The sequence below is a fragment of the Mobula hypostoma genome, chromosome 7 (genome assembly GCF_963921235.1).
Source record: "Mobula hypostoma chromosome 7, sMobHyp1.1, whole genome shotgun sequence".
NCBI lineage: Eukaryota > Metazoa > Chordata > Chondrichthyes > Myliobatiformes > Myliobatidae > Mobula > Mobula hypostoma.
The window spans coordinates 62,928,095-62,943,595 of NC_086103.1; the positions used below are offsets into that span (position 1 = coordinate 62,928,095).

General features: G+C 40.5%; 1 protein-coding gene across 3 annotated transcripts in view; it reads left to right on the forward strand.

Moving 5' to 3' along the window:
* LOC134349352 (actin filament-associated protein 1-like 1) overlaps positions 1 to 15,501 on the forward strand; it is a 209,034-nt gene that overhangs the window by 154,009 nt on the left and 39,524 nt on the right. For all 3 annotated transcript variants that reach the window (XM_063053532.1, XM_063053530.1, XM_063053533.1), the window contains exons 10-11: positions 733 to 826; positions 6,471 to 6,620. In XM_063053532.1, the coding sequence (XP_062909602.1) occupies positions 733 to 826; positions 6,471 to 6,620 (244 nt within the window). The remainder of the gene's footprint in view (positions 1 to 732; positions 827 to 6,470; positions 6,621 to 15,501) is intronic.

Below are 15,501 nucleotides of genomic sequence, written 5' to 3' on the forward strand. Positions count from 1 at the left end.
TATGAAAGCTAACACCCCATAAGCTTTCTTAACTACCCTATCCACCTGTGAGGCAACTTTCAGGGATCTGTGGACATGTACCCCGAGATCCCTCTGCTCCTCCACACTACCAAGTATCCTGCCATTTACTTTGTACTCTGCCTTGGAGTTTGTCTTTCCAAAGTGTACCACCTCACACTTCTCCGGGTTGAACTCCATCTACCATTTCTCAGCCCACTTCTGCATCCTATCAATGTCTCTCTGCAATTTTCGACAATCCTCTACACTATCTACAACACCAACAACCTTTGTGTCGCAACCTTTGTAACCTAAAGTGTTAACTCTTTTCTGTTCCTGTAGATTCAGTCTCATTTGCTGAGTATTTCCAGTATTTTCTGCTTTTATTTTGGATGTCTAGCGTCAGCAGTTATTTTGATTTTTAGGCTATTCACTGAGAGCTCAAGTATTCTGAAAGTTCAGCTGCATATGAAAAACTGAGATATGAATCTAACCTGTTTACTCTAGAAGATGCTTGTTTTTGTGAAAACCCAAGCAAAACTAAAAGCTTAAGATTAGTATTTCACTGCTTTTTTGAAGTAAGATTAGAAAACCACAGGAATTTTCAGTCCTGGTTCTGCTGGTACTCCACTCAAATTAAAATGGTTGTGGCATATGTTTGTGAAAATAAGTGCAAAGTTTTCTGTTACTTTGGGGAAAAAAAAGATTAAGCTTCATTTCCATGCTTTTTGACAGAGATTATCAAATGAAAAACAGGCTTCAGATGGCGAAAGCATAGTAACAGGAGACTGCGGATCTCCAGTTAATGGCCGAGAGAGTAGAGAACATGGTAAGCCTCTATATTGATATGTAAACAATCATCTTACATACCAGCTCTAGTAGATCTTTTTTAAGCAATCTGTGAAGGGAAAGGTATTCTCCATTTCATTCTGGTGTCAATGCTAGTGAAGTGTATCCAAACACAAGAGTCAAATATCACTTCACTCGGTTCTAGTTTTTTGCCTAATTTGTCCTAAAGATTTTCCCCATTCCTATTTTTTTTTTAATGTTGGAATAAACAGAGACATTGAGGATAGTGGCTGTAGAAAATTTACACAGTGCCAGTCCGGGATGGTCGTGCTCACTACTTGTTAAGCTAATAATTGCTTGTCCCACCTTTCTGGATATTCCTGGATATATACCAGCAAGTTCTCCGTTCTACCATTTTCAAGTCATCTGTTTTATTCATACCTCAGGGCAGCACTTCTAAAACAAGCCTGTTCTTTACTAATAAAATAAAATGTGCAGGGGAGCAAAGTAAAATTAGGATTTCAAGAAGTTAAAGCTTCTTTGGGTATATTTAAAGTGGAGGTTGATGGTTTCTTGATTAATAAGGGTGTCAAAGGTTAAGGGGAGAAGACAGGAGAATGGGGTTGAGAGAGAAAATAAATCAGGCATGATCAAATGGTGGAGCAGACCCAATAGACCAAATTGTTTAATTTTGCTCATATACTACGTTTTATGGTCTTATGGCTTCCTTGTACTAGTTTTATTTGTTGATTAGATCCAAGTCTGATGTCCATTATTTCATATAATTGGATATTATATATATCAGACCAAAGCCAGTTTCAAAAGAAGACCACCTCTGGGGCAGCCTTCATAAAAACAAAAGGCTGCGTACCATTAAAATTTGAAGATGAAAGCATTACAAATCAATGCTATCATCAGGTTTCTCTGTTACATTAATAATGTTACCAGCTTGACATTCAAGTGTTAATTACAGTAGATCCAGATGACATAAGGCATACATTACTGATGAGCCATGTTGAAAAAATGTCTGTATTTGCTCAGAAATTCAATCACATAGAGCATGTTCTTTAATCACTGTGATTGATTTTAAAAATACAATTGATCATGAAATAGGATTGGGTCCTTTAGTAGTCAGCGCAAATTGTGTCTCCCATGCAGCATATTAGACGAATGTCAAACCACATTCAAGGACCAATTATTGATGACAAAGCTAAATTGGAGATCCATAATGCCTTGTGTGCACCACACACAGGAGATGACTTCAGTGACCAATGGCGATATCTTGCAGACAGCTTACAAAAATACTGGATACTCTTCTAACTATACATTCTTCTGCTTATTCTTCTGAACTGCGATTGATTGCAGCCTGTAATTTCTCTGCGTTGAATATATTTTTATGCCAACTGAAAGACCTGGCTCTTCTGTGATCTCCTGGGGGATTCGGCATGTGGGTGCAGTTATGGCTATACGCTGCAGCAGTCCCTAATGGTGGAAGACGAACCCGTGGTTGGCTCCATTACTCCCTGCCAATTAAAACATTAAGCGGGATTAAAATCGACAAGGACGAAAGCGGAAAGTGAATGGGTGTTCAGTGCAGTGTGTCTGCGTTCAACCGGTCTCCCTCTCATTGTTGTCAGCAGAAGGTGCAAGAGTCTTAGGTCCCATGCTGTGAGCTTCGATCACCTCAGCAGCTCATGTCTGTAGACTAACATTAGGCTGTGGTTTGATGTTTAATGTCCTCAGCGCTGAACGCGCTTTACTGTTTGCACAATCTGATTGAGGTGCAGAACTGAATCTGTGGCTGTGGCCTACAGCCAGCATCGACACTGCACTGAACTGACTGACTCGGTGGCTGTGACCGCGGCCATCAGCTACTGGACCAGCTTCACTTGCATCAGCAGCTTGTGGCTGTGACTTCACTTTTGAAGACTCTGTGATTTGATGTTTAATTTTCTGTGAGTTATTTGCTCACTTTTTTGAGCTTGCCCAAATTGTTCTTTTTGCCATGTGTTTGATGGTCTGGTTATGTGGGTTTTTCTTTAAATAGATTCTATGATTCTTTGTTTTGTGGCTGCGTGCAGGAAGATGAATCTTGGTTGAATATTGTATACATACTTTGATATTAAATGCACTTTGAACTTTGATCTCTGCCCCTACAATGAAATTATTCATTGGTTTACAAGTCATTTTCAGTGGGTATCATTTTCAAAGCACAGACAATTCCATTTAAAAGTAATGCAGCAAGTTTGAGTAAATGCTGCTTCTCAGTGCTGTTTATAGGGAGAGCTTTACTGCTGATTCTTTTGAGACAGCAGCATGATCTGGAGCTGGAAAGTCCCAATTACTGCCTTCCAAATACAATGCTCCTACCTCCAGTTGTCTGGGTATCAACACATCCAAAGTTCTCCTTGGTATTGTTTCAGAAAGTGGTCACCTTCTTCACACTGATGTCCAGCCACATGGCCGTTGCAAGCAGAGTCACTGAGGCATTAGGTAGAAAGTCCTGAAGTTAGTATCTGGATTGCTGCAGGCGTCAATAGCCGATCTCTGCCTCATTGCATTGCTTTTAGTTCACATGGTATACAGGACATGATGGTTGCTGTCAACTTAAGGAGCGGGTCTTGCCAAGGTTGAGGGCTTCCTGAAGGATCAGTGAGTGAAAATTCATACACATAGCACTCCAGGTTTTATAGCTGAACCCAGGGATCTTTTTGAACACAAAGTCAATCACCTCCTGGACTAGCAGGCAATATTCAAGTATCAGTGGAAATCCTTCTGGTCAATGGCATGGGGGGAAAAAAGGGTTCAAAGATTCATTTATTATCAAAGTATGTATGCAGTATGCAACTCAGAGATTTATTTTCTCCAGATAACCACTAAACAAAGAAAACGATAGAAGTTATTCAAGGAAAAACATCAAAAAACTAACAAATTACACCAAACAGCAAGAAGGAAGAATGGCAACATGATCAAGAAACCCCTCCCCCCCCCACACACACACACACACACACAAGAAAAATCGTGCCAAACGGCAACAAGAGTAACCCAAGCCTACATTGTCACTCTTCATAACTATAACTCTCCAAACCTAGCAAAATCGTTAGAAGTTTCCACTATATGGAGATTGGTGTTCTCACATCCTTTCTGTAGTGTGGTTGCCAGAGCTGTTTGTGGTACTCAAGCTGTGGTTTAACCAATATTTATACAGTCTTAAAATGATCCTTCTACTGTCACGTTTTATGCCCCGACTATCAAAGGCAATATTCTCCTGTGCTTTCTTGACAACCGCCTGTTATGCTACTTCAGGGATCATTGTCATGCAACCTAAGGTGCCCGGTTCCATTATACTTATTATTCTACCATTTATTGTGTATTCACAATGCTTTGATTTTTCTTTCCAGATACATTACCTCAAACTTCTCCAAACTGAAAATCAAAATGCGGATAATAGAAATCTGAGCCAAAACTGGAAACTGCTGGGACTTAGTGGGTCAGACAGCAGCTATGGAAAGTGAAACAGAGTTCTGTTGACCTTTGACCAAATATTCTGTTTATCTTTCCATAATTACCACCCAATTGGAGTGTTTCTGTGTTTACTACTTTCCTCTAGGTCTTTTTGCTGCTTTTGAGTCCATCTGACCAGTTATAATTTACTGTAGCCTAGAACTTGCATCCTCCCTGTCAATCACACTGCTAATTTTGTTATTATTAACAACTTCTTAACCATGGTCCATGCATTTAAGTCCATATCATTAGTCTACAAAAAGCAAGAGGCCTGGTCCTGAGCCCTGCAGAACTTTGCTGTGCACAGTGCAGTAGGCCTTGAAATATCTGTCAACCATTACTCTTTGCTTTCTACAACTAAGAAGATTTTAATTCAAATGCCTTGTTAAAATCCATATGGATTATATTAGCAACACTGCACTCATCATCAATCTTGTTACTAGAGCTATTAAAAATTCTTAATTTAGTCAGACACAATTTGTGCTTCACAAATCGATCCCAACTCTCCTTGTGTCCTCCGGTGAAACTCTCACACTATCCTCTGCTTTATGCTCAGTCATAAAGGCAGAGCTCTTGCCCACAGCAGGAGCAATATGACTGCAGGAAAAGACTTTGAGAAGAAATTTCTAGAATCCTGAGTCATCTTGAAATCTCCTTTGCACCACTGCCGTGATCATTATGCTACAGCACTAAGACATTTGTGGCGCGTGGCCAAGTAGTTAGGGCGTTGGGCTCACGATCTGAAGATCGTGGGTTCGAGTCTTAGCCAAGGCAGTGTGTTGTGCCTTTGAGCAGGGCACTTAACCACACACTGCTCCAGTCCATCCAGCTGAAAATGCTGGGGGTTAACCTCACAATAGACTGGCGTCCTATCCGGGAGGGGGGCTTATGCTACAGAAACCGGGACAGACTTTAACTTAGCTGAGACATTTAGTGGTACTAAAGCCTCTAAAAGAAACAAGCTTAATGATAGGTGAATGACAGGGCGTGGGTAAATCTGTGTCTTCTTTGAAGAGGCGTACACTTATGTATCATGATCAAAATTCTTGGAATATTGCATCCCAGTCCTTAGATGCAACTCCTGCCACTAACTTCCTGGTCTATCTGCGCGCTCTGCTTTGTGTAAAATGTGCATAGCTCCCAGCTCCCAGGACCTGCCCTCTCCTCGTTCAAGACTTCCAGTGCAGTCCAATTTCTTTCCTGTTGCACCACTCTTCAGTGTTTCCAAGATCAACCTCGACTGTAAAATGTCTGCCAAATTGGCAGCATGGTAGCATAGTGGTTAGCGTAATGCTTTGTAGCACCAGCAACTGGATATTCGGGGTTCAATTTCCATTGCTGTCTGTAAGGAGTTTGTACATTCCCCCCATGAAAACGTGGGTTTCAACCGGGCGCTGTGGTTTCCTCCCACATGACAAAGGCGTATGGGTTAGGATTAGTAAGTTGCTATATTGATGCCAGAAGTGGGGTGACACTTGCAGACTGCTCCCAGTGCATCATTGTTGGTCATTGACACAAGCAATGCAGTTCGCGCTATGTTTGAATGTACACGTGACAAATGAAGCCAATTTAGGAAAGTGCAGTTGAGTTCAGGAATTTGGCATAAACATTTTGAATGACAGCATTATTTCTTTGGCCTTCTCCTTCTATCTTATGAAACTTATAATTCACAAGCAACATGGTTGCCATGTTGCTATATGTTACACTGAAGCAGCATGCATTAATCAACCCCAGCAACCATTGCAGGGGCCAATCAAATTTATGTCCGTAGATGTCTTCCTTATTCATTTTAAGTATTATCCATCATGTTCATTAATCTTTTTTACACTGTTGTCCCCTCCCTAATTGTGCTTGATATATTATAAATGCTCTGTTGAAATCTGCAAAACTCTTCATTATTAATGTGAAAAATACTAACATGTAAACCAGATAAAATGTTTTTTTTTACTTTAAAAGGAATAACATCTGCTTGACACAATCCAGACTCTGCCACAGATGTATGGGATGCTTTCATGATGTTCTTTAAATGTCTGTCATATTCTGAAGGGGGAGCTGGGACTGAGCTATTCAACAGTCACTCCCTGACTTGCAAATGATCCTCCCCAGCATTCCACGAGGAATCATGTCACATTCCCTCTGCTTCCTGCAAGTAATGTCTTTCGTTGTTCATGATCAAATAGGGAAAGGGAAGAGAAGTGGCTTGGCTGAGCTAAAAGGCACAGTCAGCAAGGCTGCAGGGAGGAAGATTACCCGCATCATGAGTTTGGCGAAGAAGAAACAGGTTTCAGAAGAGCAGACTTCTTCAACTGAGGAGGACATCCCATGCTGTGGTTAGTATTCATCTGCTTGTCACTACTTTAATAAACATGCCTGATGCTTTATTATTTGTGTTTGACGTGATAGGCTAATTTTCACACAAGGTACCCCTCGTCCTGAGAATGTTTCCACTGCAAATCCATAAGTCCTATTTGCCAGATAAAATAAAATTGAGTGAAATTTAAATAATGCCTCTTTTAAAAAACACACACAAAATAATGGAAGAACTCAGCAGACCAGGCAGCATCTATGGAAAAGAGTACAGTCGACATTTCGGGCCAAAACTCTTCAGCAGGATGCAGCAATGTGCTGCCAAAGGGTCTCGGCCTGAAATGTCGACTGTTCTCTTTGCCATAGATGCTGCCTGGTCTGCTGACTTCCTCCAGCATTTTGTGTGTGTTGCTTGGATTTACCGTATCTGCAGATTTTCGCGTCTTTTAAAACAAAACATTTATCTTCACAAACATGAATTTTTTTTATTTATATTGGGGAAAATAAAGAAGTTTACTGCCTTTTCTATCCAGGTTCAATGACCGGAGCCAAGGTTAGATATATGAATAAGGCTGGCATGAAACTGAGGGGCCAGGTATAAAGTGCATCCAGATCCTCAATGAAGTGCAGTGAGGAACTGCCCCTTGACTTCAAACTGGGCCATAGATATAATTGAGGTTATTCATACAATGCTTTCCAATGGGAAAGGATAATTCAAAGGTGGAACCACCTTTAGTGTTTAAAGATTGTATCAAACAACGAAAAAGCATATCGTTGCCAAAGAAAACTGGCAGTGCAGAATGGGAAAACAAATGAGTGAAAAGGCTGAGTATAAGACAAAGCAAGCTGGAAATTTAAAAGATGTTAAAGAAAGAAGAGTTAACAAAATGAGTGTTGGACCTATAGAAAGTGGTTCTGTAGAATTAGTAATGAAAATGTCAGAGAAGAAGGAAGTAGGTGAGTGAGTAAGGGGTGCCAAGCTAGAGGAGGGATGAGGAAGGCATTTAGGGGAGGAGGTATAGATGTACAGAGTGAGTAGATTAGGTGTGAGGAAGGTGCGGGAGGAAATGTGTGGATAAGATTGTGTATCTGTGTTCCCGTGTGTGAAGTCAGAAGGCATCTACGTACGCTGTTTGCATCTCAGTATGTGTGTGAATCATCTCTCCTGTACTTTGAGGGCTCTGCAATAGGCTATGTCAGCTCGGCATAGATGACAGCAGGAACTGGCACTGAGGAACTGGGTAGGAGCACACAAAAGTTCAGTGTAGATAGCCTGAGGAGTAGTCTGCCTCACAAACTATCAAGTCATCCTTGATCCTAAGAGATTGCCTAGCAGGACGAGAGAGGAAACAAAAGGTTTAATGTGCCTTGGTCTGACCTCCTGTCTATTTTGTACTTCTGCATTGCACTGTACAGGTACAAAAGTCTGGAATACACTGGCATGGTCACTGAAGCCATTCAGTACTTTGTAAGAAGGGGAGCTAGATATCTGTCTGAGGTGGTCCAGTACGTGTATAAATTACTACTCCTCCTGGCCCCTCAATGTGACAGCTCCTGCCCAACGCCATTGACCTGTATCCACTTGGCCTATGAGAACAGTGAGTCTACACGAATCAAGCTAGCCATTACCTATCAACATCATTACCTTACCCAGAATCTCAAATTATTTAGGCATAGCTTTGGCATTGGTAACCCTGGGGAAATCATCACTCGAGGAATTGCAAGCTTGACTACAAGAAATTATAATAATTTGACTCTTTACCAATGAGTATCATTCCATTATGAAGAGATCTAAGGAAGCCAGAATTTTTTGTCTCTGAGAGATGAGACCATCCCGGATATTGGTATTTCAATGTTAACACATAGATTTCCCAGAAATTAGAAGTCAACCTTTGGGAACCTCTTCCAGACCCTACAATGTCCTTTGTAGAGAATGTGTGAGCTCCCACTGGAAACTCTTTGTCCCTACACCAAGCCAATAGAGGTTTTCTACAAAGCTTTTTGTTTACTTCACATGAATGCATTTCCAATGTTGGTGTCTTTACACTGAAGATATGATCAAGTAAGAAATATTGTTTCCTTTAATCCATCCTTCCAAGCTTCCCGTCAATTTTCTTTCGTGTTACTGGAACCAAGCCACGTTATTGGGAGGGATTTAATCATGTATAAAGATAAAGATCAGCTTTATTTGTCGCATGTGCATCAAAACGTACAGTGAAATGCATTGTTTTGTGACAAATCAAATCAGCAAAGATTGTACTGGACAGCTACACTTATGGTATGTGGGAGGAAACCAGAGCACCAGGAGAAAATCCACGCGGTCATGGGGAAAATGTACAGAACATACAAACTCTTTGCAGACAGTGGCTGGAATCAAAACCCAAACTTACTGCTGTAAAATGTTGCACTGACTGCTGTAAAGTGTGGAGCTAACTTCTATGCTACCATGCCACTCACGCTTAAAGCATGAATGTTCAACACTAATCATGTTTTTCTTGCAAGTTTTTTCCACACTTCTATAACTTACAATGAAATTTTGCCATTGTGTTTATGTTATCATTGAACTAAATGTGCATCTTACATCCTTAAGTCATGTGTTTGGCAGAAAAGCTTTCCTGATCAAAGTTTTGATATCCAAGAAAATTGTGAAGATCTCTATCTGTCTCTTCTTGTTTACTCCTCCAGAGAGTCAAGACACAGACCAAACAATCTTACTGTAACTCAGAGCTATCAGTTTATAAATCTACTGTTTGATTCTTCTCCTGATTTCCACCAATAATCCTACGATTTGCCAGCCATGTCATTATCAAAATTGAATGGAGAGCACCAGATGTGACCTGTGTCACTCTCTCTGATTTAAACCACACCCATATTTTTACATCCTTATGTTTACAATAATGAGCCAAAGTAAAATCCTTATGTTGCATGACCGTAAATAGTCAAAGTGTTTCAAACTCAGTCTGAAGTTCAGAAGAGTACATTTGCTAGCAAATATCTGATTTTATAATACTACATTTCCTTCTTTTCTGCATGCCTTCTTTTGTATTCTTATTTTCAGCTTTTGCTTCCCTGAAATATTTTGGTTCTTCGTCTTAAAGTAGATAAGCCAAAAAAAAAATCACGTCAAAACAAGCAAAAGCAGAAATGTTGGAGCCACTCTGATGAAGGATGTTTGGCCTAAAACATTTCAAAGTTCAAAGTACATATATGTTACCATATTCAACCTGGAGATTCATTTTCTTGCGGGCATACTCAGTAAATCCATTACAGAAAAATAACTGTAACAGAATCAATGGAATACCACGCCAACTTGGGTGTTTAACCGGTGTGCAAAGGGCAAAAAACTGTGCAGTTACAAAAAGAAAGAAATAGTAATAATAAATAAGCAATAAATACCGAGAACATGAGATGAAGAGTCATTGAAAGTGAGTCCATAGGTTATGGGGACATTTAAATGATGGGGCAAGTGAAGTTATCCCCTTTGGTTCAGAAGCCTGATGTTTGAGGAGTAACAACTATTCATGTACCTGGTGGTGTGAATCCTGAGGCTCTTGTACCTTCTTCCTGATGGCAGCAGTGAGAAGAGAGCATGGCCTGGGTGGTGGGGGTCCCTGATGATGGATGCTGCTTTCCTGTGACATATAGATGTGCTCAGTGGTGGGCAGGGCTTTATCCATGATAGACTAGGCTTTACCCTTTGTAGAATTTTCCATTCAAGGCATGTTCAGTGAGGTGAGACCAGATAAGATTTATTGTTGTAGAGTAAGTCAGTCAGTTGAGTTTATATTCATGTGCACACGCACAATGAGGTGTACAATGTAAAACTTCCTTTCAGCAGCATCTTTGGCACAGAGGTATAGACAGAGCATAAATTATATTTAAACTATACAAAACAGTGAAAAGAGAGAGAAAAAAACAAGTCTCTAATGTAAAAAAACAAAAATACAATCAGAGACAAGTCAATAGTAGAGCAAGAGGAGGCCTGTGCTGTTCCATTGCTGAAATAGAATTAAGGGTGTACAGGTCAGTTCAAGAACCTGATATTTGTGGGGAAGTAGTTGTTCTTGAACGTGATGGTGTTGCTCTTCAGGCTTCTGTACCACCTGCCTGTGGGAGGAGCAAGAAGGCGGCATGACCCAGATGGTGAGGATCCTTGCCACATTTTTAAGGTAGTGTCTGTTTTGGAGAAAAGGGCTATGTCTGGGATGGACTGGGCTGTGTCCACTATCCTCTGCAGCCTCTTGCATACTGCTGAATCAGAATTCAGGCCATGATGTAACCACACAGGATACTTTCAGACGGGCATCTATAGACATTTGTTAGAGTATTTGGTGATATGTCAAATATTCCTAAGCCTCTAAGAAAGAAGAGGTGCCCACGCACCTTCTTCATGATTGCATCTACAGTACGTTCTGTGTCTAGAGTTTATGATAAGTCATTGTTAACACCCATGAATTAGAAGGTGCTTGCTCTCTCCACCTCTGATCCACCATTGAGAACTGTCATGTGGTCTCTCAACTTCTCCTTTCTGAAGTTAATGAGTAGTCCCTTAGTCATGCTGACATTGAGTATGAGGCTGTTGTTTACCGCACCACTCAACCAGATGTTCTATCTCACTCCTGTACACTCATCACCACCTGCCATACGACCAACAACAATGGTATCAAACATGAATTTATAGATGGTATTAGAGCTGTGTGTAGCCAAACAGTCAATGATCATACAAATTAATAGTTGCAACCAAATCTTATTTGCTGTAATCAATCTTCACTTCTCACCTTGGTAAAGGAGAATAGTAGTTTCTACAACATGTTCCATTCATCTTTTACCTGTGATCATATGAATGACCAGCTCGGACTACTCACGATGCTTGGATACACCTTGGGATGTTTGCGACCAGCACAGACGCCAGAGATTGAGAGATGCCTGGATGCTTTTAGGGACCCTGAGTTCACCTGAGGGCCATTAATTGTGAATTGCTGGAAACACTAAGTCAAATCCATGGAGGTCCCGGAAGTACTCCTGAAGTATCACAACTGGGTATTTCTAACTCATTCCAGCAACCATTAAATTTCTGGAGGAAGGGGACATTAAACAAGAAAAAACAACCAATAGGATCACCGGAAAATGTAGAAACTGTCTGTCCACCTACATAAGGCAAAAAAAGTCAGTTTCTATTGTGCGTATACCTTTCCTTCCAGGGAAAAAAGCTTGTTGCAAAATCTTTCTTTGTGCCATTTAGCTTCTGATAGTTTGAATATACAGTATCTTTAAATATTCTGTTTAAAATCTGATTGCAAACATCTGTCCTCTGAGCCCTTCTCTAGGCATCGTACTTGTTCAGTCCTGCCCACTAGTGCTTCTCTGTGTGATGTTTGCACGTGGTCCATATGAAAACATGGGCTTCCTTCCGATGTTCCAGTATCCCCTCCTTCCCAAACTCATGCTGATCGGTCGGTTAACTGGCCACAGTAAGTTGTTCCTACTGTGTAAGTGTGTAGGAGACTCTGGGGGGAGCTGATTGGAATGTGTGGTTTAGTATAAAAATGAGGTTAGCTTAAGTGGGTAGTTGCTGGTTGGTGCAAACTGTGTGGACTAGAAGGCCTGATTCCATTCCTAGCAAGTAGTCCATCTCTACAAAAACATTCAGCAGAGATAGGTAGTTATTGTAACTACATGATGTGCAGGTCCCAAGAGAACTATCTTAAAAAAACTATGATCACTATTCAATATTGAAAATAATGCCTTAGCATGTGACGATATTCCATGCTGTTATATGACTTTTGTTATCTCATCTAGGATTTATAATAACATTTTTTGCAGCTATCGTTTATAATGTTATATTTTACTGCTTATAATTTTATAAACAACAACTTGATGGATAGGATATTATTTTGGGTATTGAGTCCAGTTCATGGCTAATACTAATCTAAATGGAATTATGTATTTAATGGAGCTCCTATGTGTTTCTTTACTCAAAAGATTTGTTTTTTGGGACTCATTAAGCATTGTGTTTAAATCCAAGATGAACACACTAGTGGTACAAGTCACACGATACTGATGTTGATACAAAATGTTATGTTTTTAAAGAAGGCAATTTCTGAAGATGCATATTAATACAAGGCACTTTGTGGGTTATTGCAGCTCAGAACTTGACCATCAGCTGAGACAATTAGGGTCTACTGACTTGTCTCGGGATTAATTACACTTCTCATTCACTATGAAAATGGCAGAGAAGAGAAGTCACCTTCCAGTGAGCCGCCGCCTTCTCCTCCCCACCCCTCCCCGCACCTTTTTATTCTAGCATCTTTCCTCTTTCCTCAGAGCTGAAGAAACGTCGACTAGCTATTCATTTCCTCAGACACTGGCTGACCTGCTGAGTTCCTCCAGCATTCTGCACGTGTTGCTTTGGATTTCCAGCATCTACAGATTTCCTTGTGCTTAAGAGAAGTGCTATCTTGCATAAACACTGAGGGCCCTTCATGTTATCCCAACCACGTAGCCAAAGGAGTAATTTCTTTGAAGTGGTGCACTATTCTAATGAATGAAGTGTAGGAGGCAATTTACATACAGCAAACTTTCACAGCATGACATTGACCAAGTAATGTTTCTTTTACTGTAGGTCTGTAAAATTGAGGTATAATTATTGGCTCCAAAACCAGGGTCGGTGTTCAAAATTCAGTGTAAATTTATTATCAAAGTGTGTGCATGTTACCATATACTACCTTGAGATTCATTGTCTTGTGGGCATTTACAGGCGAAAAAGAAATGTAATAGAAAAGAAGTAAAGCTCTACATAATCAGACAAAGACTAACAACCAATGGCGCAAAAGAAGAAAAGCTATGCTAATAAAAAATAATACTAAGAACATGAGTTCTCAGTTGTAAAAAGTACTTCTAAGTGACTCTCTAGGTCAGGGTTGCCCACCCCTGGCTTAACAGTGTTCATCCATAACATAAAAGAAGATTGGGAGCTCCTGCACTGGGTCACAGAATCAGTTCAGAGAAATCATCCACTCCGGTTCAAGCCTGATGGTTGCAGGGGAACAACTGTTCCTGAATCTTGTAGGAAGATTTGGCACCTCTTGCCCGTTGGTAGTAGTGAGAGGAGAGCATGGCCAGAATGCTGAGGGTCTTTAATGGTGTATGTTGCTTTCTTGTGGCAGCGCTCCATGTAAATGAAGGCGGAGAGGGTTTTGTTGTGATGGACTGGGCTTTGTCCACCACTTTCTCTAGCATTTTTCCATCCCTAGACATTGGTGTTTCCATATTAGGCTGTGATACAACCAGATAGCATACTCTCCACTGTGCATCTACTGAATTTTGTCAAAGATTTGGTGTCATGCCAAATCTATGCAAACTTCTAAGAAAATAGAAGGGCTATCGTGCCTTTCTTGTAATGATACTTAATGTGCTGGTCCCAGGACAGATTCTCTGATGTGTTCATGCCAAGGAATTTAAAGCTACTGACCCCCTTAACCTCTGTTCCCTTAATAAGGATTGGCTCATGGGCCTCCTGCTTCTTTTCCCTTTAGTCAATGGGATTAGCTTCCCAGCCTGCCTCAGTGTAATCAAAACTGTACAGGCACAGTTCTGACCTGGAGCTTCAAACTAATTTTTGCCCTCATGTCACTGGAGAGGGTATTGAACCCAGAACCTTGCAATTCAGTGGTACATGTGCTACCAACTAATTCAGAGTTGAGGCCCTGGAGATAGTTCTTTTTGGGAGAAGTTGGGGGGGGGGGGGGTGCTTGCAGATCATGCAGAGAAAAGAGCTTCCAGTTACTGCTAAATGTTCCTGTACAGATGAACGACTCATTTGCAATGGAGTCATACAGAGTAGAAGCAGGCCTTTCAGCCAACAAGGTATACACAATGATGACTATCATGGGAAGTGTAATTGTCAGATTTAGGAAAACTTTGAAAAGGCAAGGCTGGGTTCGGAAGAATGTGCAGTGTTCTAATCAAAACTTATGTATATTAATTGCAGATTGATTAACCAATCAATTAATTCATTAACTATTTGCTCTCGATTACCTATTTTGATCTCATTTCTACTTTAGCCATCTTGTATGTATATAGTTTATTGTGACCTAAAATTGAGTAAAGTTTTATATTTTAGTATTTGATACCAAGTATGATTTTTGAATTAATCAACTCCTACTTGGTATCAAAAGCTAAAATATTAATTTTCACTATGCACAGGCATGCTGTGTGAATTTAGCTAAGTAGATGCCATAAATAATAAGTTTATGTTGGGTATTAGCCCCACAGAAAAGATTTGGTTGGAACTCTTCACAACATATGAATGACTAACAGAAGACACAATTGTGGGGAGCACTGGGGCATGGGTAGTGAAGCTACTAGCTCTTAGCACCAGAGATCTGGGCTCAGTCCTGACCTCAGTAGATGTCTGTGTGGAGTTCGCACGTTCTCCCTGTGACTGTGTGGATTTCTTTCAAGTGCTCCCAAAGTGTGCAGGTTGGTAGGTTAATTGGCCCCTCATGTGTGGGGTGAGAGGTGGAGTTTGGGAGGAGTTGAGGAGAATGTCGGAGACATTCTATAAAGTGGGATTAATACTGGATTAGTATAAATAAAAGCTTGATAATCGGCAAGGAGTTAGCAGACCAAAGGTCCTGATCCCCTGCTGTATCTGTCTATAACTCTAACTCTCAAAAATAGGAGTTTAGAAAAACAATACTCACATAAATTATCGGCATTATGCAGAAATACCAACCTGTGATCAAGAAATATTTGCAGATTTGCATTAATTTCCTACCACTCCCAAAAGGAACACTTTATTTTCTGGCAATGGAGGTAATTCCACTGATAAACTTGCTGTTAAGTCCAACACCACCCATCAGGGAAAGAATCACACCCCAGTTGTATATCAACACGCACTCA